Genomic DNA, 26503 nt, shown 5'->3' with positions numbered 1-26503 from the left:
GCGAGCCATGGAGAATTTTGAACGTCTGACCTGACAATGGAAACCAATGGAGGGAAGCAGAAATTGGTGTTGCCTTATTTTATCAAATATTCTAGTTTGGGTTAATATTCTAGCAGTATTCTGGACCACTTGAAGACTTTTAGTGCGAGCACACGGCAGTCCTGACAGCACAGATGTTCCCACAACAGATTTATACTATATTTAGTTGACAGACTTATGCAATTGCAGTGCATCATTTTAAATCCTCACATAAAATGTAGGGCAAACAGGTGAACTTGTCCTCGGCCATTCTGCCACACAGGAAGCAGAGGATGATGTGATTTAGGATTTTAATCCAGGAAAAAAAATACATATATTATTACTACAGCTGAATTCTGCTCTTGGTAGGATTGTGCATCTCATATTTGTCTGCATTTCTGACTACATTCAGCCTAAAGGAAAGTGAAATAAGTTGCTTCCTAAAGCCAGATTTCCATAGAGGAAGTTTTGAATATAACCTGAGCCTGACAAATTATGTTATATTCCTTGGTAGAATGTTATTTTTAGACGTTTAGGTCTCTTGTCATATTTATACAGTGGCGTACCTCCAAAATGTATTACAGGATTAATATAGTTAATACACATTATGGGCTGCTCTCTTCCAGAACAAGCCTGGAAATCTTCATGTAAACATGGCAACTGTCCACTGTGAACTGAGTCACAGCAGCCTGCAGAACGAACAAAAACAAGTCAAAGAGCTGAAACGTGATGGAGGAATCACCGGAGTGGCACACACACACAAACGCACACGCACACATGCACGCGCACGCATATAAACACACGCACACAAAAATCTAGTGGGAGGGGAGAGGAAGAGAGGGTGAGTGAGAGACTATGGGGAGGAGTTGAAGCAGTGGCCTAGATGTGTGAAAAGCCAAGGGTTGATTTTTGGTTCACTGGTTGTCGACCAGAGGCAACCCAATAGCAGACCAAATGTATTTGGGCAGTTGTGAACCTCAAAAGTTAAAGAAAAGTTGTGAACCAAATAATTTGGCAAATATTAAGTTGATTGAACTTTTGTTTTGGAGGCGTTTGGCACTGACTATTTCGTTTCTGCGGGTGGCGCACATAACATGCCCGGGGATGGGAATCACAGGATGAGACGCAGACACAGAGACTAAAGCTGTTATCCTGCTGGACGTTCCGCTTGACTGATAGCGATGGCCTTGGAGGCGGACAGCGACAGAGGGTCATCAAGAAGTGCTCATGAAAAATATCCCCGGGCGGCGTTGGAGCGCAACGGCTACGTGAAGACATGTGTCACCCCGTTGCGCCGGGACGCAGGAAGCCAGTCGTGGCTGAGACTCGCTGTGACATGGACTTGCCGAGGAGTGTCGTCTGCGCTCTGCGTCGCCTCCGTCTCCGTTATTCTCGCTCTGCTGCTCAGATTGGTCGACTGGGATGCGAGCAGCGGCAGCAGCAGCGGCAGCAACGGAAATAGCAGCGGCTCCGGCTCTCGTCTTCATTTCGCGTCGGGTTGCGCTGCGGAGCTGCTGTTGACTGCGTGCTACTGCGCATCCCCAGTGTTTATGCTCGTATGTGCCTTCTTCTGGGGCGGGCTGTATTTGATTCGCTGCGGGGTGCTCGTCCGCACCGCCGTGTTCCTATTAGCCGTGTGCCACTTGGGCGAATCCGCGGCTCAGTTCCTCCTGCGCGGCGCCGAGGAGCAGCTGCTGTCCCAACCCGCAACCCTGGTCGTCCTCGGCTGCCTAAGCAGCGGGGCTCTGCTGGTCGTCCGGCTGCGTCAGGGAGTGCTCATCATCATTTTCATTAGCGTCATCAGGGCAGTCTCTCTTGTCTCTCTGGGCAGATTCCGGGCCAGCTGGAGACCCTACTTGGCCTACCTGCTGGGACTGCTGGGGGTTTTGCTTGCGAGGTATGCTGACCGGCTCCTGCCGGCCCCAGGGACCAGCGGGACGGGGTGCTGTGGCTCTGTGACCGGGGCGAAGGAGGAGGACATCCCTGTCTTCAAAAGGAGACGGAGGTCCAGCTCCATATCGGCCTCGGAAATGATGGCTCACAGTCAGAGCAACAGCAAGTCCCATCGGAGGACTTCGCTGCCTTGCAATCCGCGGGACCAGGTAAGACATGTCCGGCTTCGGAAGTCTGAACCATAGCGCTACGGATTGTTTTTTTTATTTGTTTTTGACTGTTTAGATACTTCATTGAAACGCTTTTTGGTCTCTTTCGCTGATGGCATGTGTGCCACCTTTACGCGCGTTTCCTTCAGGGCAAACGGGCAAGCCGATGTAACACATATCGTAATAACACACTTTATTGGTATGACACTACTGATGTATGTACTTCATATTCCGACATATGTGATATTAAAGACCCAGCTTAGTATTTTTGTGATTTACACTTACTTGCACTGCCTTTTCTCTGACACTGCTGTTAATGCGGACATCGCTGCGCGGTGCTGTGTGTGTGTGTGTGTGTGTGCTGCTGATAATCAAATGCATGGTGCACATAGCTTCCCAAGTCACTGTGTGCCTGAGAAAGCACGTGTGTGAGTGCGCGCGCGTACCCATGCACACGCATAGCCGTGAGGTCACATGTAAATATTTTGAAAGCATCTGTTTATGCTGGGTGCTAATAGTGTGTGTGTGTGTGTGTGTGTGTGTGTGTGTGTGTGTGTGTGTGTGTGTGTGTGTGTGTGTGTGTGTGTGTGTGTGTGTGCGCGCGCGCGTGCGTGTTTCCAAGCCAGATTTGATTCAAGTGTGTCCTCATAAGAACTCCCTCTTGAGCATGATTATTACAATATCAGTGGACATAAAAAAAAAAAAACACAGAATAGTCACATTTACATTGTATTGGCTATTCAGCCCATAGAGAATGCAGCGATGAGGGAAGATGTTAACATTGTAACCAGTTATAACAATTCTGTTGGATGTGACCAAAATGCTGTGTCCCGAATACACTTCCGATGCGTTTACGTGGAGCTTGAAGCTCACTCTCTGTTGTCCAAAAAAAAACAAAAAAAACCCCACTGATTTCAACTTCTGAACATACCAATTGTGTTGGTTTATCTTTAATTGAAACACTTTTTAGGCATATTTTAGGCATACAAGTGAGACACTATTTTGGATAATTAGCATGTGTAAACATCTAGCTTGTGTTCTGATTTTAAAATGTTCTTCTGACTGACTTCTGATTGTGGTATTTAATATATATATATATATATATATATATATATATATATATATATATATATATATATATATATATATATTATGTTTAGCTTAACCTGAGCCTCGAGCAGCTGTCCTTGGATTGCCTACTTTGCGATTCACTTTTTAGTGCCCACACTTAACACAAAGTTGAATGTGTGACCCAATATAAATTATGTCTCAGATATGGCATGACCTGCAGGGTTAAACTTGCATCCACATCAAATTGTACAGCCCTTGAAGATCAGTAAGACCTACAAGTGAGCTTGGAGAAAAATCTGTCATAATAATCAATTTGATAACTTGGAGAGAAACTTAAGGCCAACATTGATTATTTTTTAGGTCCGGCAAGTGGTCCCAGATTTCTGTCTTTTCTAGTTTACATTGAAGCATTTTTCTACCACGGATCATAGCATGTTATCCGTATGTCACTAGCTTACTTACTCACATTTGCATACGGAATCATATTTAATCATATTTTGATATAATATTCTTTATGGCAGGATTTTAAGCTCCTGTTGAAACAAGTGTTGCTTTCACCGATCATCCTTTTACACCCATGAATGCCTCCACCACTGAAGGTTACTTTCTTGCAGTCGTCCCTGAATGTGCTCTTGCCCTCTAGTGATAAACACCAAGAGATTTGCGGGTAATGAACAAGAAGCTGGCAATGTTTTTGCCACATGGGAAATAGAGACGGGATCCATACACATGCATGTGCAGTGGGGAATTCGGAGGGATAAATCTGAGTGGGTGAGCTTTTGTCATACACACCCATGTATGGCTTAGCTGTACAAGCAGCATAATCCTAGCTGATGACACTGGTCTTTTCCCTCTCTTGGCAACATTGCCCTGATCTCATTTGCAGATTTTGTGACGAGAGAAGGAAATAAAATGTGACTGAGAAAAAAAAAGCCCTCTTTTTCATTTCTGATGTGAAAGGTATGATAGGTTACTTGCGTGTTATCCTTTACATTGTAGAGCAACTTTTAAAGATGCATGCCATTTTTAAATCGTTTTTAATCTGACTTTTATAATGTTAATTGTCTTTTTTTTAAAAGTGTTTTTTAATGCTTTTATTCATCAAAAATATACACTGATAAAATAAATGTGTCTTTAGTATGAATACATTTTCAAAAGAAAAAGCCCAACCTTAGTATTGGACCATTAACTTAGCGCATACGACTAGTCTGGATGAGTCTGTGTAGCCTGTATAGGTGATGGTGAGTCACCAATGGCCCTGCTACAATAGATCACATACAGCTTTCAGAGTGCCTGGATCCAGAATCACACATGTCCCATCTTACAACGTTCATTCTCTCATTTAGCTGGCACTGATCCCACATCAGCTGTCAGACTTTGGATGCTTGGTTGTTCATTGCTGGTTGGTATCCAGGGAACGCTGAGTTAGTGGACTATCTGTACTATTAGAAGAGCTCCATTACCTGTTCCACCCTATCATGTTTGGAACAGGACTGATGACAAATTGAACTTTAAAACTTAAAATACCTCAGTAAGTTGACCAGATGCTGAGGACAGGGTGTCCTCACTGTGCAATCTGCGGGACCAGTGAGAGGAACATGGAGATTGATGGAAGGCAGAAAGAGAGAAATACAAACACATGGATTGGATTTTCATTTTCAAAAAAGTTAAATACATTTCCAAAATGGTGCCATTTTTTTATTTTTATTGAGTCATTGCACTTCATTTTCATTTGGGTGAGCAAATTTTAAGTGTAAAGTACATTGTCGTCAAAAGTTTACATGATAGAATGAAAATGTGCACCATGTCCATTACTGTTGCAATTCTTCTGCTTCACTAGACGTATAATTTAAAGTTCTGATGGTGCAAGAAAACAAATATGAGTATTTGTTACTGTCAAACATGTACTACTCCTTGAAGAGTAAACTTCATAGGGTGTATTATGAGGACAATGGTGAATGAGTGAACAAGGGAGTGATTTCACACACAGCACCAGTTTGCATATGCATATAAATACTGCCATAATGATTTAATATTTGAAGAATATATTTTACATCTCGTGATTTCTCCTACTAGCATGGCATGTTGTTAAACTGAAATGATTGACACACGTAAACCTTTTTTTTGTGCTTGTGGACCTAAAATTGGCCTCAGATATTTAACAAACTTGTCAAATTACGAACATTTTCTTTCTTTAAACCTCTTCTTTCCTTCTTCCACAAAGTCTCTCTCTGACACACAAACACACACACACACACACACACACACACACACACACACACACACACACACACACACAGTTTGTAGGTACAGTTTATCTGTACTGTAGATAATGAAGCTCTCCAGAGTGCAGTTGTACCTGAGAGAAGACGGGGTTTTCATCAAGCGTTGGTTGTGCAGTATTTATGAAGCAGGCGGGTGCAGCCTGCCAAGCTAGAGGCAAGACAGGCACTCTGCTGAACTAGGAGCTGAAATATAGCATCAGCTATGTTGCTGTACTTCTGCATTTTTGAGTTGAGAGGGATTTATTGTTTTGGGGTTGTTCTACAGAGCAAATGCTCTTATATAAATGTAATGAGAAGTGTCTATAATATCTATATGTGAGAACAAATTGAGTCTTTTGACATGAACTTTACTCCACTGTGATCCTTCAGGGCTCGCTCCAGACAGAGGCCTTGCGTTTTGACCAAAGTTGTTTGTCCATTAGGGTCTCAGTGGAATGGGGATTTGTTTTGGGGGGAAAAAGGCATCCAAGAGTGTTTTTTAGGTCACCTGCAGTTGAAAGGCGCTCACTGTATTCAGGATACCAATAGCCATAAATAGAATGTCTAAAAAAAGCAGCAATGTTTTTCCAAGTGTTTTTTTCTTTTCTTACAGTTTCTTTCCCTCTCTGTTACAAAGTCATAACAGTTTATTACAAATGTTATCATTCATCCAAGGCCATAAAAGATGACAATGTTTCTGTATGATACATTGCACTACAAAGGAAAACATAAAGTACAATGCCTTAGCAGAGTGAAACTAATTAATTAATTTCTAAAACTCAGTTAGTTTGGAGGTCAGACCTTGAATAAGGTCACGTTGCATAACATATTCATCATCTCATCATCATATACAGTATGTGTGAGAGAGAGTGAGGGATGAGGGGAGGGGGGGGCAGAGTTTTTAAAGAGAAACATGTGCTCGGAGATCTATTTGACAGAAGGCCACATCCTCTCATTGACGCAAATGCATTTCCAGGGAGACACACAACCTGTTCTGGTTGCTGGAGCTGTCTGACTTTGTGTGACATTGAAGCTTATTATACCTTTAAAGAGATAATGAAGAATATGGTTGATGTCAATGAACACATGAAGGTTTCACCAGCAAATTATTTCTGTTGGACTTTTATTCTCATGCGATTGGGCACAAGTGTGAATACATGTTCGTGTCATGCAAACAACACAATATGTTCCCCATCCTCAACATTTACTCTACAGTGCACACCTCTGTGTAGATGGCTCCTTTGCAAAAGGATGGTACTTTCATCCAAAATACATGCAGATTAGGTATAGATAAAAGTTATTGTATTAATATCTCAGTAAAAAAGACAGATGAATGTTAATTTAATCAGGGGCCAAAAGTGCAAGCGCATAATCCGATGAAATACCAAGTGTCCTACTCTTAGGGACTCTTGATCGTTTATTGCTGGAATAAGGGAATGGAAGAGTAATGTTCAGCAGAGAAAGGGGAGAAAGAAGGGGAGTGAGATGTGCAGAATTTAGGCTCGGTTAAGGAAAAACATGGTTTGAATTCAGTAGCCAGGTCTGTATTGCCAGAAATGTAGCTGTGGCCTTTATCGTGTCATTCAAAAGAAAAGGTAGACAGAGGAATTGAAGGAAAGGAACACACTGGCATTAGCACAGGCTGCATCCAGCCCCGAGCTGCAGTCAAATAGACGCGGGTGTGCATGTGTGTGTGTGTGTGTTTGTGTGTGTGAGAGAGAGAGAGAGAGAGAGAGAGAGAGAGAGAGAGAGAGAGAGAGAGAGAGAGAGAGAGAGAGAGAGAGAAAGAGGAAAAGGAAGAGGTGAACAAAGTAGCTCGAGGGGACCTAATGAGATTCTGTGTAAGAGAGGAGCAACGAAGGAGAGAGAGGAGAGGAAAGAGAGAGTGTTGTAAGATTTGCTGGGGAGGGAAGGAGACGGAGTGAGAGGAGGTTGGCTGCCAAGCACAGCAGAAGTGTTGGTGGTAAAAGGACAACTATCTGGACCCTATAACCAACCTCTCTTCTTGATGGTGTGTTTCTAAACACACCATTGCGCCGAGCTCTAACGCAGACTCACAGACAACACTGTTACAAGCAAGTTCATATTGATCGCATGTTGTTTTGTGCAACAGATATTGCATGTGTGAGTTTGTGTGTTTTGTCTCCACATGATGTAAATATGGCCCAAAGCCATATGCTCCCACAGTGAGAGGGAAAAAGAGCAACATAAAATGTGTGTGTGTGTGTGTGTGTGTGTGTGTGTGTGTGTGTGTGTGTGTGTGTGTGTGTGTGTGTGTGTGTGTGTGTGAAAGAAAGAGCGGCCTATAGCTTGCTTCTGAAAGGCAGCGGCAAATAATTTTAACCTGGCCTGGCCACTACTGTATATACTTGCTCAAACACACACACACACACATACGCACGCACACACACACACACACACACATACGCACACACACACACACACACACACACACACACACACACACACACACACACACACACACACACACACACACACACACACACAGAGAGAGAGAGAGAGAGAGACATACACACAGTGGCTTCCCTGCTGGCTGTCCAGATGAGGTTTGGTGGCCTTTGGACAAAGATGGCCTTGTTACTTGAGTCAATGGTGTGTTTTAGCTCCAAAATATGCTCGGTGAGAGGTGAGAGGGGGGAGGGCGTCAGCTTGGTCCGGGGTCAGCATCGACAAGCAGAATCTAGATCTGTCCATACGTCTGCCTTTATGTCTGTCTATGTTCCTCTTGCACAACAGTAAACTCCTAGTCAGTAGAAATAAGTTTTAAACAAGTCTCCTCTAACGTTGTCAGTTTGAGCTTTTAAGTAAAGTGTGTTAACAGCAGTGTGTGTATTTTTTCATTATTTGACACCTCCTGACCTACCCGGGAGATGCCCAATCGTGTATTTATTGCAGTGCTACTGACGGAGCTACATAGCTTAAAGAATCATACTGTTTCAGTTGATCTTTTTATAATTTATCAGCAATCACATGAAAACCAACACAGAATATGCAAGAAGCTACAGGCTGCGGGCTTCAGTGCCATTATCTTCCAAAAACTATTAAAAACACATAAAAGAGCCATGCACTTGCACCGGATGAATTATTTCTGGATAATACAATTTAATCTCATCTTTTCTGTGTTACATGTATTTCCTCTCGTTAGAAGGATACATTCATTGTATCTGTTTTGTTATTTTCATTGGATTTGTTGAAAATAATAAAAAGATAAAACAATGTCAGCCTAAAAGCAACTCTCGCTGATCTCGGAAGAGAGGACATTACTTATTCAGTAATCTTGCACAGTGACACAATTTCAGAGGCCATTTGTAAGACTCCCCATTTAAATGTGGAAGCAATTAAAAATTCTGCCTTTGGCCTTTAATATCCTGCGTTGTATGACGACAGTTTCTCCAAACCTGTGTTTTTTTATAATAAAGTGAGATTATGTATTCACCACACTTTAGCACTCCTAACTAATTGAAAAAAACAACATTATTTAAGTCTCAGTTTCAGTCAAATTTAGGCCACAAGTGAGTTCAACTTGTGACTCAAAAAACAACATCTGATGCCTGACTGGACCCTAGACCCAAGTGTAAAACTTGAAAAAGGATGAAGAGTAAATGAGGTTACATGCATAGACAGTAGCGGTAGCGACCTGTCAATCTCAAGGTATCCTGCCCTAAAGCCTGCTTTATGGTCTATTTTACTCTAAATGAGACAGTAATTTACTCATCCTTACTTGCTGTATTGAAAAGGACCTGAAACTTAGCAACTGAGATCATAATCTCGTGTTTACAATGTTTACTGAGGTAACATGACCCAAGCAGTCATTATTAACAATGGCTCAAATTACATGTGAAGGCAACGTTCGTAATATGCAGTTCCCCTCAGTATTAAATAGGTCTAATGAAAATGATTGTTCCCAAAACATATTTGCCAAGTGCTCTCATGTGATCAATGATAAGACTGTGTTTATAGAACTCCCTATTCAAGAGATTATGCCACATTTTATGATGAGTTTTCTTCGCACTAAGCAGTCAAAAAGAAGAGTTACCATATTTTATGTCTCTTTTTGTGGAGAGAATTTGCATAAATCTCCAATTTACCATACTTTATTTTTTTTTGCATTTCTACTTAAAACACCCTCTGTTAGCTAAACCTCTTTTCTTTACTACAACTTATATGGTGTGTATTCGGCACAGTTTATGATGTGTGCATAACTAACGTTGCATAAAGACACGTGTGGACAAAACATGTACACACAGAATGAGCCTGGCCCTCGTGAAGCTTCCAGATGTGCTGTGTCCTCGTAAAGCAGGACCTGTTTTCAGATTGAGTTGAAGTGTCATTGGGGGTTAGATCACTGACCCAGTCTAGCGATGTCTCTGTTTTGTGTACACACACACACACACACACACACACAAACACACGCACACACAGTCAGCTGTCAGCCTCATATGGATGGATGTTTTTTCCCAAATGTTACAATACAATCAGCAGCTCAGTTTCTTCAGCTCGCCTCCATCATACACATATTCTCTTTCCCTCTATACCTCACCCGCACATAGAATACAATATAGAGGAGACCTTCTATTGTTTGTTTTGATGTATACAAATCACGGCTGCTTTCATCACAGCTTTTCAGCCTGGCGTTTACTATATGTATCTTTGAGCACTGCACAAATACAGGTGTGTGTGTGTGTGTGTGTGTATGTGTGAGTGTGCAAATGCTTCCGAGTGGTTTATGCTGGGTCAACAGTCTGCTGACAGTGTGTTTGCCTTGGACGCCTCCAGCCTGCCTGTAGATTACTCAATCAGATAATCAAGGGTATAATTGCATCACATGCATCTGGGAGTGTTTTTCCCTTCCATTATCCCTCATAATGCATGCATATACGTCACACACAGAGACACACAGACAAACACACACACACACAAACACACACACACACACGCTGCAGACCCAAATTGATGACGTACATACAGCATTTAATTCCCCGAGATCTGTGTTGTGAGACAATACGTCTGTTCGTCGTCATCTGGACGAATGCGAGCGCTGCATCTTCACGTACTGCACTCTGTTTTGACAGGACAGTTCACTGAGAGAGACTCTGGCATACCTGCTCCTTTGAAACTGGGCCCGAAGTTATTATAATGATGGGAAAGTGGACCGTGAAATGATGGATAAGAGAATACGATGCTGCTTTGCCTCTGATGTTTAAAATTACTCGTAAGGGATATTTCGGTATGAAATGGCCCTCTTTTCAAACAGGTGATGCGATGGACTCATTTAGTTACATCGTACATAACAACAAGGTTTTTACATTTCAGCATTTGGTCGCTGAAAGACATGTATTACTACTCGTGCAATCACATGCATCATTATTTACTAATGCAATGGAATTTTGTGAAGTTATGTAATTAACTGAGTAGGGTGTTAGACTGGTTTGATATAAGTTACATAAGTGTATTTTATAATATATCATCTGTTTGGCAGGTCTGTTAATACTGGAAATAACACTGAACATAAGCTCAGTATTCTTGTGCTTATGAATATTACACCCCACTGCAGTAGATATGCAGACAACCCAGTCTCATCAAAAAAGGATGTCTTACTTTTCAAAAAAATCTCACTAAAAACATCACCGTTCCTCATTGTAACTAAATTCCACCTAGATCTGGGTTGTTCTTCAAAAGATCAGGCCTTTTTTTTTGCATAAGGTTGCAAAATCCTGAATGTACCTTATTCTGAGATGCAACTGTTTTTAAAAACATGACATCTGAAATTGGGTGCAACGCTAAGCAGCTATTAGATAAGCCAACATCAGAAGTCCCGACGGTCTAAATTGGGATGCATTTGATCTCCTGTCTTAAAATTAAAAGGAAGTTTTTTCAGTTTTCAAGGGGACATGATGAAAAACTCTGATTAAAAATTCACGAGGAGTCATCTTAAATTAAATATATGCATGTCTCAAGTCTGTAAATGAATTTCACTTCCCAAGTAGACCTCGTGCCAGGAGAATTGTACACATTTGAATACATCCAGACATTTTTTTTCAGTGTCTTATACAGTTCAATATGGGATGTTATTTTTCATTCGTATAGTGTTTTTAATTTGGTTACAAATCATTCATTATATCTGATCCCCCATACTTTTGATAGACAATGCACAAACCTCCTTCACCTCAAAGGTTGCTTTGCGCATTGAAAGGTATTGAAATAATGCGTAAAATATAGTTATATATAAGAGTACTTTGGTTCTTTAATTCAGTCTTGAGCTGCAGTTTGTAGTCAAAGGGGAAAAGCTTTAGCGACTCATGATGAAATAGAAAGATGAGAAGACATGAAGATGAATGGACTGCGGGACTAATTTGGGTAATATTTTCCCTCAAGGTATTTTGCCTCAGGCCATGGGCATCTATCAGTAGTAAAAAAAATCCTTCTCTCCCATTCTCTGTTTGTATCTCTTACATTCTCTCAGCCGTTTTCTCTCTATGTCTGTCTGTCTGTCTGTCTCTCTCTCTCTCTCTCTCTCTCTCTCTCTCTCTCTCTCTCTCTCTCTCTCTCTCTCTCTCACACACACACACACACACACACACACACATACACACACACACGCACACACACTTTCTGTCTGTTTTCTCTCCCACTCACCCGATTTCCTCTCTGTCCAACTTTCACAGGACAAATGCCAAAGGCGGTATTATTGTGTCCTCAGCTGCCATCACTCACTGTGTTATGTAAGGCACTGTTGATATGTGTGTGTGTGTGTGTGTGTGTGTGTGTGTGTATGTGTGTGTGTGTGTGTGTGTGTTTGTCCATGTGTGTGTGTTTGTGCATGTGTGCTTGTGTTGTTGCCTGGCTTCAGTCCTAATTTGTCTTCTCTGAATTCACATTCATCAACGTATCCAAACTAAGGTCTCAGGCTTGTTTCAGCACTGCAGATGTAATGTGTATTTCAACCTTGATCTCTTGTTCTGTGGCTACGCTCAGTTTTTAATCTATATAGAATTGTCTGTAGTGGGGTGGAGTTAGTAAAGAGAACCATGTGTATCGAAATGATGCAGGTTGTAGTACTTTAATACGATGTATATTAAAGCAGATCTTCTATATCATAAGCATATGTCCAACTAAAGGATTTTGATACAAATTTGGTATCCATCCAGACTTGCATCTACATCTATTAAACACCTAAATATGATTTTTTTTTTTAACTGTTAAAGGAAAACAGTTAGATGCAAGTCGTGAGCGTGTGTAAGGAGAGGAAGGCAGCCACAGTGAAAACAGCTAGCTAACGTTAACCATAGTCACCCTGAGTGTAGAAGTAATGCCATCATGATGGAAAGAACGGGTACCTGTCTTTTGCATCAAAGAGAACAGGGATGTGACTGACTCAAATTAATCTTAAAATTACTTAATTTAAGGAAATAAACTACTTTCCTACAAAGGCATTCATAACCAGGAGATCATAGACCAAGCACCAACTACTTTTGTCCAGGGGACAGAATTATTTGAAAGACAGGTCAGACTTAAATCCTTTGTGAAACATGAACACATACATACAGGCAATAAATGCCATATAACTTTTTATTATTATCTAGTTCGACAGATTTTTTACAGTGTAAAATATTGCCAAGTTGCTCACATTTTTGCAAGTTCTGGCTTCTTCCAATTTCCAATTTTAGAAGCAGGTATCATGTTTGCTTGTGTTGATGATAGAAGTAGCTACGAAGTGAGCCATCTCTCGACTTTTTCGTCTCCGTTGAGAGTTTCACATGCAGTATCGATCAGGGTGGTGGTCCAAATCAGGTAGCAACTCCCGAGTGACACGTTTTGTTGTTTTTATGGAGAGCAAATGAGTTGACAAATCATATCAGGTGAAATCGGGCCGGTGGATGGATTCACATACTCACAGATTCCGTATCCAGCTTTTTAGGCTGTAATGGAGGCATTTACAAAACTCCTGAAAATACCTGTTGATAAATAGATACTTCAGTTGAAAATGCTCCCAGTCTTCTGCCAACGAGGCAGTTTGCTGGGAAAAATCTGTAATTACGGAGACGCGATAGCAAAATGCAGTCTTATTATTCCAGAATGGCAACTTGTGCTCGTTTATACAGAGCAGATGTGTGAGTAAAACGCACACTTGACAGCACATTGTAGAGAAGCTTAAGCACTTGACCATACTGTGCTTTAATTCTGTTAGACATATACAGACTATCTTGAGAGCTCATCAGCAGCGGTCAAGGTGAATTCATTAATATTCTGCGGGTGGGATGGGAAACGTTGACGTCAGTTAATCACTGTCAGAGAGACGGATCTTTAATTTCTCTAGTGCATTGTGCTAAATTGTAATACATTTCCATGATGTCTTAAACATATTTCAGGGTATGTTTAAATAGGTACGGAGCAGAGGGTCTATTTCAGGTCAAGTTTCAATATTCAGAAATAATTCCCATCTATATGCTGTTTCGTGGTAAAGCATATGTGTGTGTGTGTGTGTGTGTGTGTGTGTGTGTGTGTGTGTTAATGTGTGTGTGCCTGCTTGGTTCCTTTAGGCCTGATGCAGCTTGCGCTAATGTCAACGCGTTCCCTTCGTTCATTAAGCTTATTTCCACCAACATCGTTCACTCTCTTCATCCGCCTTCCACTTCTTTCCTTTTCTGTCCAATCTCATTCAACAAGGAATTCAATGAACAAGTCCTTATTGGATGAAGCTGCTCTGGTGTGAAACCGCTGAATGTCCTTAGTTTAGCCTGGAGACAAGGCTACCCAGAAAAGCCACGTTCTTTCTATGGATTTGTTCTCATTCAAGTGCCATATTCTGTGTCTTTCTTTTTGTTAAGGAAGTGTTGTCTTTTGTGTACGCAAACAAGATACACACATAAAAGGTTATAGTGTATGAATGAACTATATACCGGCCTCTGTGTGCATCTCCATGAATATATATATATATATATATATATATATATATATATATATATATATATATATATATATATATTTATATATATATATATATATATATATTTATATATATATATATATATATATATATATATATATATATATATATATATATATATATATATATATATAATTTCAGGATTTGTAGAAGCAGAAATAACAGACCTTTTTTCTACTTTTTTTGTATTGATTAATAATGAAAACTGTTGGTATATAGTCTTGAAGGGTTTCAAAGTGATTATTGCTATTATGTTTGTAATTGTTTCAATTTAATTTTGCTGCTACTGTAGTTCTAACACAGGTTCAGGCATGAACATCCCTCACCTTTCGGCGAAATTCGCCATTTTGAAACCAAAATAGGTGACCGTGTAGATACAATGATTTTCTTTTTTGGCGGGAGGGGGGTGTATATAGTCAGTGAACTACGAACAGATGCGCGTGCCAGAAGGGAGCGCGAGTGCACGGTAATATAATATTTGATGCTATACTGTATCTAAGTTAAGTTACCCAGGAGCTCTGTTGACATAGACATAGCTAACGTTAGCTACAGCTTGATGAATTGAGTCATTGAGCACAGCAGGAGAGAATGCGCTGTTAGCCAGCTAGCTAACGCTCCGGTGGAAAGTTGTTGGCTAACGCTTCTGTTCATGAGGAGGTGGATTCTGAGGTGAGGGGACTGAGGGGCCGACGAGGCAGGACGAGACTTTAAAAAAAAAAAACTTGACAAAAACGCACTGGGTGTTTTTTTAAATTTTTTTTAAAGAGAGTACGGCGAATATCTATCTGCGAGTTGTGTCTGGATGACGAGAGCTTTCAGTTGTCCTTTAGGGCTGAGCAGGAGTCAGTTGGAGCGTCTTCTGAGCAGTAGAGTCGTGTTTCCATCTCGAATGGTAAAGCTCTTTTACATGTGTCACTTTCACACGTTCATGCATTCCGTGCATTTTACTTATCCTTATTGTTATTCTTTCATTTTTTGCTTTTTATTCTCTGCAGAATCAACTGTAAATATGCAATACACCCAATTAAATATCCACGCTCCCTCCTTATTGTACTCTGTTTCATATTTAGCATCAAATGTTTGATGTTAAATGTTTTGCAGTCCCCCCTCCTCTCCCCCCGTGGGTAATATCCTTCTCCCCATTTTCACCCCTGACCCGTTTGCATGCCTGCAGGTTATTACAGTACAGCAATTGTTTGAATAAGACCTATTTGTTTAATATATGTTAGTCCATAGAACACCTGTCAAAATGTATGTTCATTAGCACAAAAATGAAATATTTGCAACACAAATCGGAATCTGACTTATAACAGAAACAGTGTTGTGGCACAAATGCATGTTGTGAGTCATCTCCGTTAAAGAGTATCGTCGAGGAGATTTTGGCGAGGGAAACGTGAAAAAGCCAAACTTCAATAAGCACAGACACAAAGTGGAATGTAAGTCATTATGCATGCAGCTCCAAATGGAAGACCAGTGTCTGGGTGCTGACGTTGTTTCCTCATGGGACTCAGTCTGAAATCCTAACGGTCGGCAACGTCGTTGTCAATCAGCGAGAGCAGAAAGCTGACATAGAGAAGTGGGGAGTGGGAGCTGTGACGCACTCCCCTCTCACGGTAATAGGAGTAGAGCATGACAAGCTGGCGTCAGTAGCCTAACATGGCTACAACAACATGAGGGAAAAGCACTCCACTTAGCCGTGGAGCCTTGGAGGGAGGAGGGGAGGAAGGAGGAAGACAGGAATTAAATGGTGTGTGTGGGTGTGTGTGTGTGTGTGTGTGTGTGTGTGTGTGTGTGTGTGTGTGTGTGTGTGCGCGCACGCGCGTGTGTGTATGTGTGTTCAGATGAGTTGTGTGCATGCGTGATGGCCCGTTTGCATGTGATTCAGCGTAAAGTAAAGATGACAAGTAGATCGTGCAAGAATATGAATACGCCCTGTTATCATTCTTACTGTTATGTATGTATAAATGTATTTTGTATGCCACATTCTGCACACCATCAAGTCAAAGGATCTTTTTTGACTGCACAAATGTTGATTTCTTTCTTTTTTATTCAACATGCTTGTGTGATATTTATAAAATCCGGTAGCCTATATATCTTTGTGATGTAGTGATATAACATAAAATGCTACATCTAGAGATCTAGCTTGTAATTTAAAACAAAATGTAATTTATATAATACAGCATTATGTTATTTGTGTTGTTCCAGAAAACCAAACCTAAAAATGTTTAAAAGCCTTGCAGAGGTGGGTGTTTATCCTCAGTTGGTAACACTAACAACTTTATCATTTGTCAAGTATCATTTGAGTCAATGTTTATTAAAAACAATTTCAACATTCAAAGCAGGTAAGGACAAACTAGTATCTGATAGTATCTAGTAATCTTTAGTGTATTAATTACTGGTTTTGCATAAATTTGTATATTTAAATTATCTGTCAACACAGACAACTCCTCCAACACATAAGCAAATACAAGGTATCATGCTACAGGACATATGATCATACGCAACTGAAAAAACATGGTTCTGTGAACAGTTGTTTATAAGGCACATGAGAAGGAAAATATAAAGATGTAAATCTAAAGGTGCTGATAGATGCATGCATGCATTTACTTGACAGTACATGCAAAGGCTTAGTCATGCAACTCCTTTGTGAAACACACATACTAGCCTGAGGATGTTGGTGGCTGCCATTAGCACAATTCATTCAAAGGGGATAAAAGAGGGTAGATATACAAACATAAAGATGAATATGAATTGCTGTTTTCTTTCTGCCATATTTTATCTACATATTATCTTATAGCATTAACATGTTTTTCATTTTTGGACATATTTGGAACAGTATATGAACTAGAACGTGAGAGAAAGGCTTTCCTCCAGCTCCCTCGCCTACTTTTACTTATTCATAGCTACTGTGAACAAATCATCTTACTGTGACTTCGGGGAATGCACCAAATTTAAGGGGAACTTGCATGGATGGATTGCTATGACATTTTATACAGAAATGCATATTCCCAGAAGATTATTTGTAATACTTTTCCTTCTAAACCACCATGAGATTAGCAATAGTGTTGTTTTTTAAAATGGAAATCCATATAGGACGGATTGATGGTCATGTCTCCCTTAACTTCTATATTTAGTGCAATAATAAGCTAGCTATTTCACTTAGTTTAATACTTTGTTTTTTGCAAACCTTATGGCATTCCCATCAGCCTCCATTGCACTTCATTCGTGCTAATTAGCATATGGTAGCACTAAGTTAATATGGTGACAAATGTGTGTATACCTGCTAAACATAAGCATGTTAGCAATGTCATTGTGAGCATGTTAGCATGTATTATTTTAAGTGTTGCCTAATAGCTGCATGGCTGCAGACTCTTGTTTATAAAAATAAATAAAATAAAACTGAGTTCACATGTGTTGTATTGATTGTATGGATCATCCTCAGTTTCATATAGTTGTAGCGTTCGGCACAGTCCAAGCTCCTATAGATCTGTCAATCGTTTCTCTCACATGTGCACACAGGCACACAAGGGCTTGCTTGATGGAGTGACGTGGGCGTGTAATGAGATCAATAAGCAATCGCTGGTGTGGTCTGGTTTCACAGTGCATTGACAGGACCCCGAATACACTGATTGGAAACAATTAGCTTCAGCCGCGCTAACATGGTTTTGAGTGATGACGGTGACGAGTGCATTTCTGAACTCACGTTTGTGAGTGTGTGGGTGGGTGAGTCATCATCATCCAGCCCAGGAGGCCAATCTTCCTTCCACTAATATACACACACACACACACTGGCAAAGTCACGCATACACAGGGAGCTTTGCCAAATCCTTTTGGCCAGCTAGTTGTGTTGAGTGGGTAGACGGGGATTCTTGAGGTTACTATGAACTAGGTGGTATAGAAAACAGCATGTGCTGTATCATCGGTGAATCTGATGAATCTACTTTGAGGAATACAACCGAATTGTGACGAGCTTTTGTCAGCAGCCTACAAGCATACAACAGGGAACATTGATTTAGCATGATTCGGTTTAAGGGTTCCCTCTGATCAATTCTTTCTCTCACATATGGGCAATACTAAATATTAATTTTATTTTTGACTTTTTGTTAAATTGGATTGTGACAATCTTAACATGTTATAATCTACTAAATATGGCTTTCCAAGAAAGCTACAATGAAAAAGTTTAGTTTATCATATCAGTAGATAAGAGAGGTGGGGTGAGGTAATGACATACTCGCTCAGATACATGATATGCTCTTTGGCGTCTTTCATTGTTTTCTCTTTTCATCATTCACATTAGGAACTATTTCTTTATTCTACGGTACATTCTTGTCTTTCACATTTTTATTTGTGATCATCACTTCATGTGTTATGTCGCTACCTGCTGTCTCCTTTTGCTGCTTCAGCTGGGATCTGGTAAGAACAGTTGCTGGCCAGTAGGGGATTTGGTTTGGCTTGCTGGGTTCTTCAGGACAGAGTGTCTGAGTCGTGACAAACCGAGAGTATGCGTGTCAGTGTGTGTTAATGTTTGTTTTTGTATGTGTGTGCACTGTTGTGTGCAAGTGTGTTGAAGTATGTGTAAAGATAGTCTCACATGCATTCATCCAGGTGGATATTTGGTTCTATTAGACCTTACATGGCTTTGTATATTAGTATGCCCTGACATGCACAGTTACGCACACACACACACACGCGCACACACACACACACACACACACACACACACACATGCGCGCACACACACACACACACACACATACACACACAAACACACACACACTCACTGCTGGCTAGTTTAAATAAGCACCCAGGGTTTAAGGACAGGCACATAGTGTGCGCCTGTCCTATAAACAACCCAAAAGGTTTCCACATTGACAGAATTGATGTAATATTACGTACTTTGAGAGCAATTAAAGAAAACAGAAGAAGAGTTAAGTATGCACAAATTCATCGTACTTCATATTCATCTGTTAAATGGTTTTGAATGGTATCATGTTATAGTTTATAATAAATTTGAGATTGATGCACGACTACTCCATGCTATTTAAAAGAAGTCAAGATTAGCACGTGATTGGAACACTGGTACTCTGTGAATGGAGACTTTGTTTTTGTGTTAATATACAAAATATATGCGAGTCAGATGTTTGTGTCTGTGTTAGTGCGGTGATGGACTGGTGACCTCGCTGTCAAGGTTGCAAGACTGCTGTCTTTCCAGTGCTGGATGGAATAATATCCAGCCTCCTTTGAATGTTTGATAAATTGTGTTCACTTTTGTGAATTCACAGAGGATTTGTCTTTATTTGAGTTGTTTCCTTTAAAAACGTTGACATACAAGCAGAATTATATTGTTGTTTTCAAATGCATTCTGGAGTCATTTTTAGCTCAGAGTTGTATTATGTTGTTAAATGTATGGATCTTATGACATAAGCACGAGTCTTTTCCTTTTGTCAAAAGATTTAAGTTCTTCATGACACAGGAACGCCCTGAGACCAATAGCGTGCACGTAAACAAAAAGAGCTCTCTGCAGACTGCAGTGTGTTCACTGTTCATGCATGTGTTGGCTTCCCCAGCAATGTAACACACAGGTGTGTGTGTGTGTGTGTGTGTGTGTGTGTGTGTGTGTGTGTGTGTGTGTGTGTGTGTGCGTGTGTGTGTGTGTGTGTGTGCGTGTGTGTGTGTGTGTGTGTGTGAGTGTGTGTGAGAAGAGGAAACATTCTTACTTGGTTCCTCTTCTTATTCTTGCACACAATGTTGAATTGTTGTTTTACCTATGCTGATATGAACTTTGCATACATTTGCAAGAGTGCAATTAGAAGCAGTCCACTTTAGACTGAATGCTGGTGCTGTCAAAGATTATGTGGCTCAGAAGTGCATTAGGCCTCTGTGATTTCCCAGACTCTTATAGACTTGACATGCAAAGTGTATTTGTGCCGTAATTAAGGCCATCGAGGAAAAGTAGAGCACACAGGAGAATTTAAAAACCTAGGCAAATGATAGAAGCTGAAATGTGTGTACAGGTTGTGATAGACAGAAAAGGGACTTTAGTTTTCCGAAGTCTGATTTCTGCCATGACGCAGCACTCTTAATGGCCTCATTACTTAAATATGGCACCTTTTTTGTTGTCCGTACTCTTAAATAAACATCAACAAAAAAGAATGGCACACACAGTATTCCGAAATGAGGTATACTCATTTTACATGATGATGGAGCTCAGTGGGATTCAGCATTACGGTGCTTTTATTCTTTCAAACAACCTCCCTTCATCCTGTGGGGCTCACATAAAACATGAATCTACTGTATTAGGCAGATTATCTCATCTGCCATTCAAAATGCAAAGTCATCCCCAGTGGATGACAGTTGCACTGTCAGGTCATCTCACTTTATGCCATTTTATATATCAGCCTACTAACTATGACAGCTAGGGCAGTCCACAGACACAACACACACTCACAGACACACATAGCCATGCACACCACAGTTTGCCTGGGACCAGTTATTAAAATGATCAGTATTATCAAGAATTAGGCACCATCTATCATTAAAATTATACCATTTATTTTTGCACAAGAACCATTCTGCATGTTGACCTTATTCAAGTAATGAAAGAAGATACAGTCAATTCTTTGTTCGTTCACAGTTTTGTAATATTCTATGTCTTAAATATTACATAACTGCAATAGTTGCATTCACCTTGTCGTTTTGTTTTATGAAATTATTATTTTAAATCTACAGAAGCAGAACTTTAACCAGGTGAGTGCTGGTGTTTATTGTGTCAACTTTTGCTCCTAGAGTTGGTGACAGGCCCTGTAAGGCAAGGGATGGAAACAATTTAATTCTATGTGAAGCTCCACTGGACAACAATATTTAATGCAAAAACCCAGTCATTCATAGTTAATGTAGTGGGGGATGCAACATAGCATCTTAACTGAGATGCTACAGCTTCCATGTTAACCTCAACCGTAAGATGCATTAGGATTACTAGTGTCAAGACCTCTGTATACCTGACATGGTTCATCAAAATGAAAGTGCAAAATGTTCAACTGGCTCCAGCACAGCAACGGTTCATTTAATTTAGTCTGAGATGGGTTTCACATTGTTGGCTCTTCGTCATCCCCACTTCACCCGCTGTTAGTAACATGAAATGTAGGTCAGCGATGAGTTCACCCCATGATTTCTTCATTGTCTTGAACTTTCCAATTTCAAAAACAATTCAAACCCTTACATCTTGCTGCCATATCAGGTCACCAGTTGTCTATTATTGCAGCTTTACATTACCTCTCGTAATCCGGGTGCAGTGCAGAGGTTGATCTGGTATGAGTATCTTTTAATCTAGCTAAGCACAAATACTAGAAACAGCAGGAAACACGGTTTATCGAGCTCTGTTAAAGGGGCCACCCAAAAACTTCAAAGATGTCACATTTATGAAAAGCCACTCAGAAACTCATTGTCTGACTGTGAAATTGAATTACAGTTTCCTCTTATTGAACACAAATGAAAAAATCAATGCAGTGAGGTGACAGACAGAGAGGGTGGTGGAGTGAGAGATGAAGACGGAGAGAGAGATGAAGGAAATAAAGGAGAAAAGTTATGTGCTTGGATACTGTAGTGCTGTATTGTGTCACAAAGTGGACAGGTCTCTGAAAGTAGCTCCAGATTATGTGCCAGCCAGAATGGGACTTCAAGAGCACTCTGAGCAGATCTCAGGTCAGTGTAGCCCTGAGGGAAAGTGGAGGAATGGTCTGTGCGTGTTTGGCGTCATTTTTCTCAGCTTTGTGTAGTAGAAAAGCACTTAGCTCGTTACTGCGTGGCGTTTTGAAGGAACTCATTTTGATTCGTTTGTAAATTCATAGCTGTGTTCCTATCTAATAGCTGCCCTGAATGCCTTAATAAAGCACATCAGCTTTTTGGTCTCTTTATCTCTCCGACGGTTTAGGTCAGTAGATCCTTATACTTTTGCGAGTTAATTTCACTGTCCAATCTGTACCAAAGTACTCTTTTAGTTAAGTAATTAAGTAGCTTTGTTTTCTCAAATAGGTCTTAAGTGTTTCGTTATGTAGCAATTTTATACCTTGATATGATCTTATTTCAATCTTAAATGTTACATTTGTGTACATTTTGGGTTCATCATCATGCCGATCTGTTAATTACAAGTTCAACACTTGCCTTGTTGCCACGGTTTGGTTTATTTACTAATGAGGGTTAAATCTTCGAAGGAGCAAGCTCAATTCGTGGCACCGGCACCTCATAGAGGCGTGTCCAGTTTCCACCACAGATGCCATGAAATACGTAGAGGCACTTCCAGTTACTAGTATCTAGTCAATTTTTTTTTTACAAAGCACTATTGTTAAGGTTTGTGCTTTGTCCAATCAAGCCAGGTTGGGGACATAATAAATATAACAGCTGCTGAAATGTAAAGCAGCAAAGTCAGATGTTGTTCTTCAGGTTGTTCTTTGGTATCAGCATTGCTAACAACACATTACTGAGAGTCAGTTGATTCAATGTCAATATAAACATATTACTCAATGTATTATGTTAGCTTAGCTTAGTGTTATCTTAGCAATAAGACCAAAACCAAGTACAATATGGACATATTTTTGACAGAAGAAAAAATAAACAACGCTCATCAAGGACACAACAAATGTAATGAAGAAAAATAAAAATGATATTTAGTTTTTTGTTCATTGCTTTGATAGAGTTTTCCTTTTCACAAAGCAACTCATGTCAAAGTAAAAGAAAACAAGAAGTTCATCTTCAATGGATCTTTTTCAGCATCTTCCCTCTGCCAGCAGCTACAGGTCCGAGAGGCTGAACAAAATACCTTGACCAGGGTTCCTTTCCAAAAGTTGTGCAGTTGATAGTTGATAAAGTCAACCTAATTATATTATGATGTTGTGGACTGTACTTTTTTTTTCTTACTTACATCACATCTGTACTAATGTGAATCTGATTCCACCAACCTAACCGTTTGGTAATAAAAGAAACACAAGCTGTTTACCCCAACGTTTAAAGTGTAAAAACAAGATGCTCCTCGTTGAGCTGGTCACACATCTCCTCACCGCTTATTGGACCAGGATAAATGATTTTAATTGTCAAATGCATGCAAAGCAAGGTACTTGGTTAAGAAAGAGAATCTAAAAACTCCAAGTTTATTCATGACATTTTGGAAAGAAAAGTGACAAGTCTCCTCCAGATAAAACAAATCAGCATGCTTTTTTACATGAATAATTGACAACTGACTGTATATTATACTCTCCATCTATGTATTACATTGGTTTTGATTGAATCTTTAACTTATCTCATACTGGACAAGCATCTCCAGCTTCAGCCAACAACACATACCATCTTAATAGACTTTTAATGAATCAATATGTCGCTCAGTTTCCTGACGGACAAAGCCCTGTACTGATAATGCACACTACTTGCTGCTTGGTTGTCATGCAGCATCTGCTGTTACAGGAAACACTTGACAAGTAGTGGGCGCAGTATAACTGTGGCCAACTGAGCCCCAAACAACAATTTTATGGTCCATAGTTGAGTCACTTTGATCTTTGTCCCGATGTATCCAGGCAACCAGGTATTTTCAATACAAATGATTTCAATGTACTGCAGGTCCTCTCGTCTCTGAACCACCAGTGAACATTTGCAATTGGTAGATGCAGAGGTAGGGGCGGGTGAGAGGACAGAGGGAGGTCCATGAAGCAGCAGAGAAGAGGAGAGCAGAGGAGAGGAAAGGGCGAGGAAGTGTTTGTGGACTACATTATTGAAATGTCAGTTGCTTTGGATTGAGATTCTTACAACATTTGAACGAAGGTTAAAGGAAAGACAGAGAGCGTAAAGCTTCTGTAACATATCGATAGGAATCTAGAGGGCAAGATCAGGATTCAGCAGTTGTGTTTAAACCAAACACGAATGATGCAAAGAAGGCACTCAGCAAGTATCATGGGACGCCATCAGGACAATACACACTCTCCCAAACAGGTGGCGTAATGGTTTAACTGGAGTCTCTCCTCTTTAGCCTGGACGTATGTGCTCTATGTACGTGTGTGTGTGTGTGTGTGTGTGTGTGTGTGTGTGTGTGTGTGTGTGTGCACATGTGCAGCAGGAGAGCCATTTAATCAGTGATGATGAGATTGTTTAAATAGGACAACTTGAAGCAATGTCTAATTTAAGCTTCTTGAGTTTTTAGGTCAATTACGCATGTGAGAGACTGCTGTTTGTAAGCAGGAGAGTGAAGCCACTGTTGAGAGATTCAGTGTCACTCTTGTTCTATTTGTTGAGCAGCATGTCTTACCCGGGTGGATGTATTTATTGATACGTGTTATCTCAAACTAAGACAATGGGTTGCATAGTTTCATTATCTTGAACTCAAACTTGAAGACCATCGATATCTATTGATTTTGCGTTCGCGCCACCTCTGCACATCGTCACGATGAGAGACAGGTCGATTTATTGCAAGTTGGCCGATGGTGTCCGGCGTTCAGAAAACACACCTGAGCTGGCCTGTACTCCATCCTGTACTTACAGAATCAATAGATATATTTGTGAATGATCAATAGCCTTGCAACTGTGAGACACTTCTGTAGTCCTGCAACTATTTGCAATTCTGCAATCATCCTCCTGTCTCCAGAACATGAACTTGGCCTCTGGCATGTTTTTTTTTTTTGGCTACTACTGCTTCAGCATTAATATGAAAGCTGCGAGAGGTGAGTTTTCTCCTGATTTTACTTTTGTTCTGCTCGGTTGGTGTAGCAGTAGCAGTACAGAAACAATGGGCAGCACCCCACTGTAGTGCTGTATTTACAGTTGTTGTAGATTAGTCTGTGGAGGAGCTCAGCTGGCCTGCTCGAGTGAGCTGTTCTCTTTTACACTTCACTGGCCATGGCCTGCCTGTGGACTCAGCTCCTCTCTCTCTCTCTCTCTCTCTCTCTCTCTCTCTCTCTCTCTCTCTCTCTCTCTCTCTCTCTCTCTCTCTCTCTCTGTGTCTTTCTCTCACTCTCTCTATCTCCCTGTCTCTGCTCTCACCATCTGCGTTTTTGCCTGATCTGCGTACATATCTCCTTTACTGTTTCTTAGTAGAGGGCTGGGGGATGGGGGTAGAGAGTGAAACCTGAAATAGTGAGGAAAGGGGAGAAGACAGATATGAGAAAAAAAAAAGGAAGATGGGATGTAGGACACTGGAGGATAATACTCGCAAGAGGGAAAGAGAAAAAGGGAGTGATAGTGTACATCACCATGAAAAAAGCATAGACAAAGGAAATAGTCCAATAGTGTGTGTGTTTCAGGCTTGGATTAAATAATCCAGCAATAACTGTTATACAGCTGTTTATTCAAATGTTGGACTCTATATTCTGTTAATTCTTTAATTTATATACACTTTTAAAGTTCACATATGTAGTCATCTAAATGTACAACCTCTCTTTGAATGGATATTTGTTTATCTTTTAACATTGATGATGTGATCGGCGTTGACTGGAGATCCAAATTAGTGGTTCTATTCTTGGGAGCTTGTTGTACAAAGATCCTGTTTTACTTTGTTCATCATCATATACCAGTTATTAATATTGTCTTCTGTTACACTGCACTGCATTTGTTAAAGGATTATGAGCCATCTTTCTGTGCACAGCATGTACTGTATTACTCTGAAAGCCTGACAGAGTCCCAAGGGGCAATTCTGGTACACGCATGCCTCTGTGTGTGTGTGTCTGTGTGTGTGTGTGTGTGTGTGTGTGTGTGTGTGTGTGTGTGTGTGTGTGTGTGTGCGTGTGTGTGCGTGTGAGAGTGTGTGTGTGTGTATATACACTCATCTGTTCCCACTGTTGATTTACCCATTGACCATCGCTCCGCCTGCTGTCTCCTGTGGGCCTTTATGCTGGGAGGAATCAATAACCTTCTTCCTCGCCTTGCCTCTCCACTGTGTCTCTACGAGATCTGTGCTCTGTAACGCGCCATCAGCTCAAATGCTTATGCATGTTACACTGAATGAGCTTGTACAAATGTACACATATACCCTAGGCTTGTTTTTTTTTTAATGTTCAAATATGAGAAATGTAGCAGATGAAAGGGTCCAAAAAACGCTGCGAACC

The 26503-nt window shown here is 40.5% G+C and overlaps 1 protein-coding gene across 1 annotated transcript in view; it reads left to right on the top strand.

The window, feature by feature from the left end:
* Window positions 1-949: 949 nt before the first annotated feature.
* LOC137790259 (cGMP-inhibited 3',5'-cyclic phosphodiesterase 3A-like) overlaps window positions 950-26503 on the top strand; it is a 44552-nt gene continuing 18998 nt past the window's right edge. The window contains exon 1 of the mRNA XM_068584320.1: window positions 950-2120. Within this exon, the coding sequence (XP_068440421.1) occupies window positions 1200-2120 (921 nt within the window). The 5' untranslated portion in view covers window positions 950-1199. The remainder of the gene's footprint in view (window positions 2121-26503) is intronic.

The sequence above is a fragment of the Clinocottus analis genome, unplaced genomic scaffold, assembly GCF_023055335.1.
Source record: "Clinocottus analis isolate CAN_PGR_092001 unplaced genomic scaffold, fCliAna1.0.p SCAF_2, whole genome shotgun sequence".
NCBI classification, from domain to species: domain Eukaryota; kingdom Metazoa; phylum Chordata; class Actinopteri; order Perciformes; family Cottidae; genus Clinocottus; species Clinocottus analis.
The sequence above is the reverse complement of the archived record's forward strand: the minus strand, read 5'-3'. Positions and strand labels throughout refer to the sequence as shown.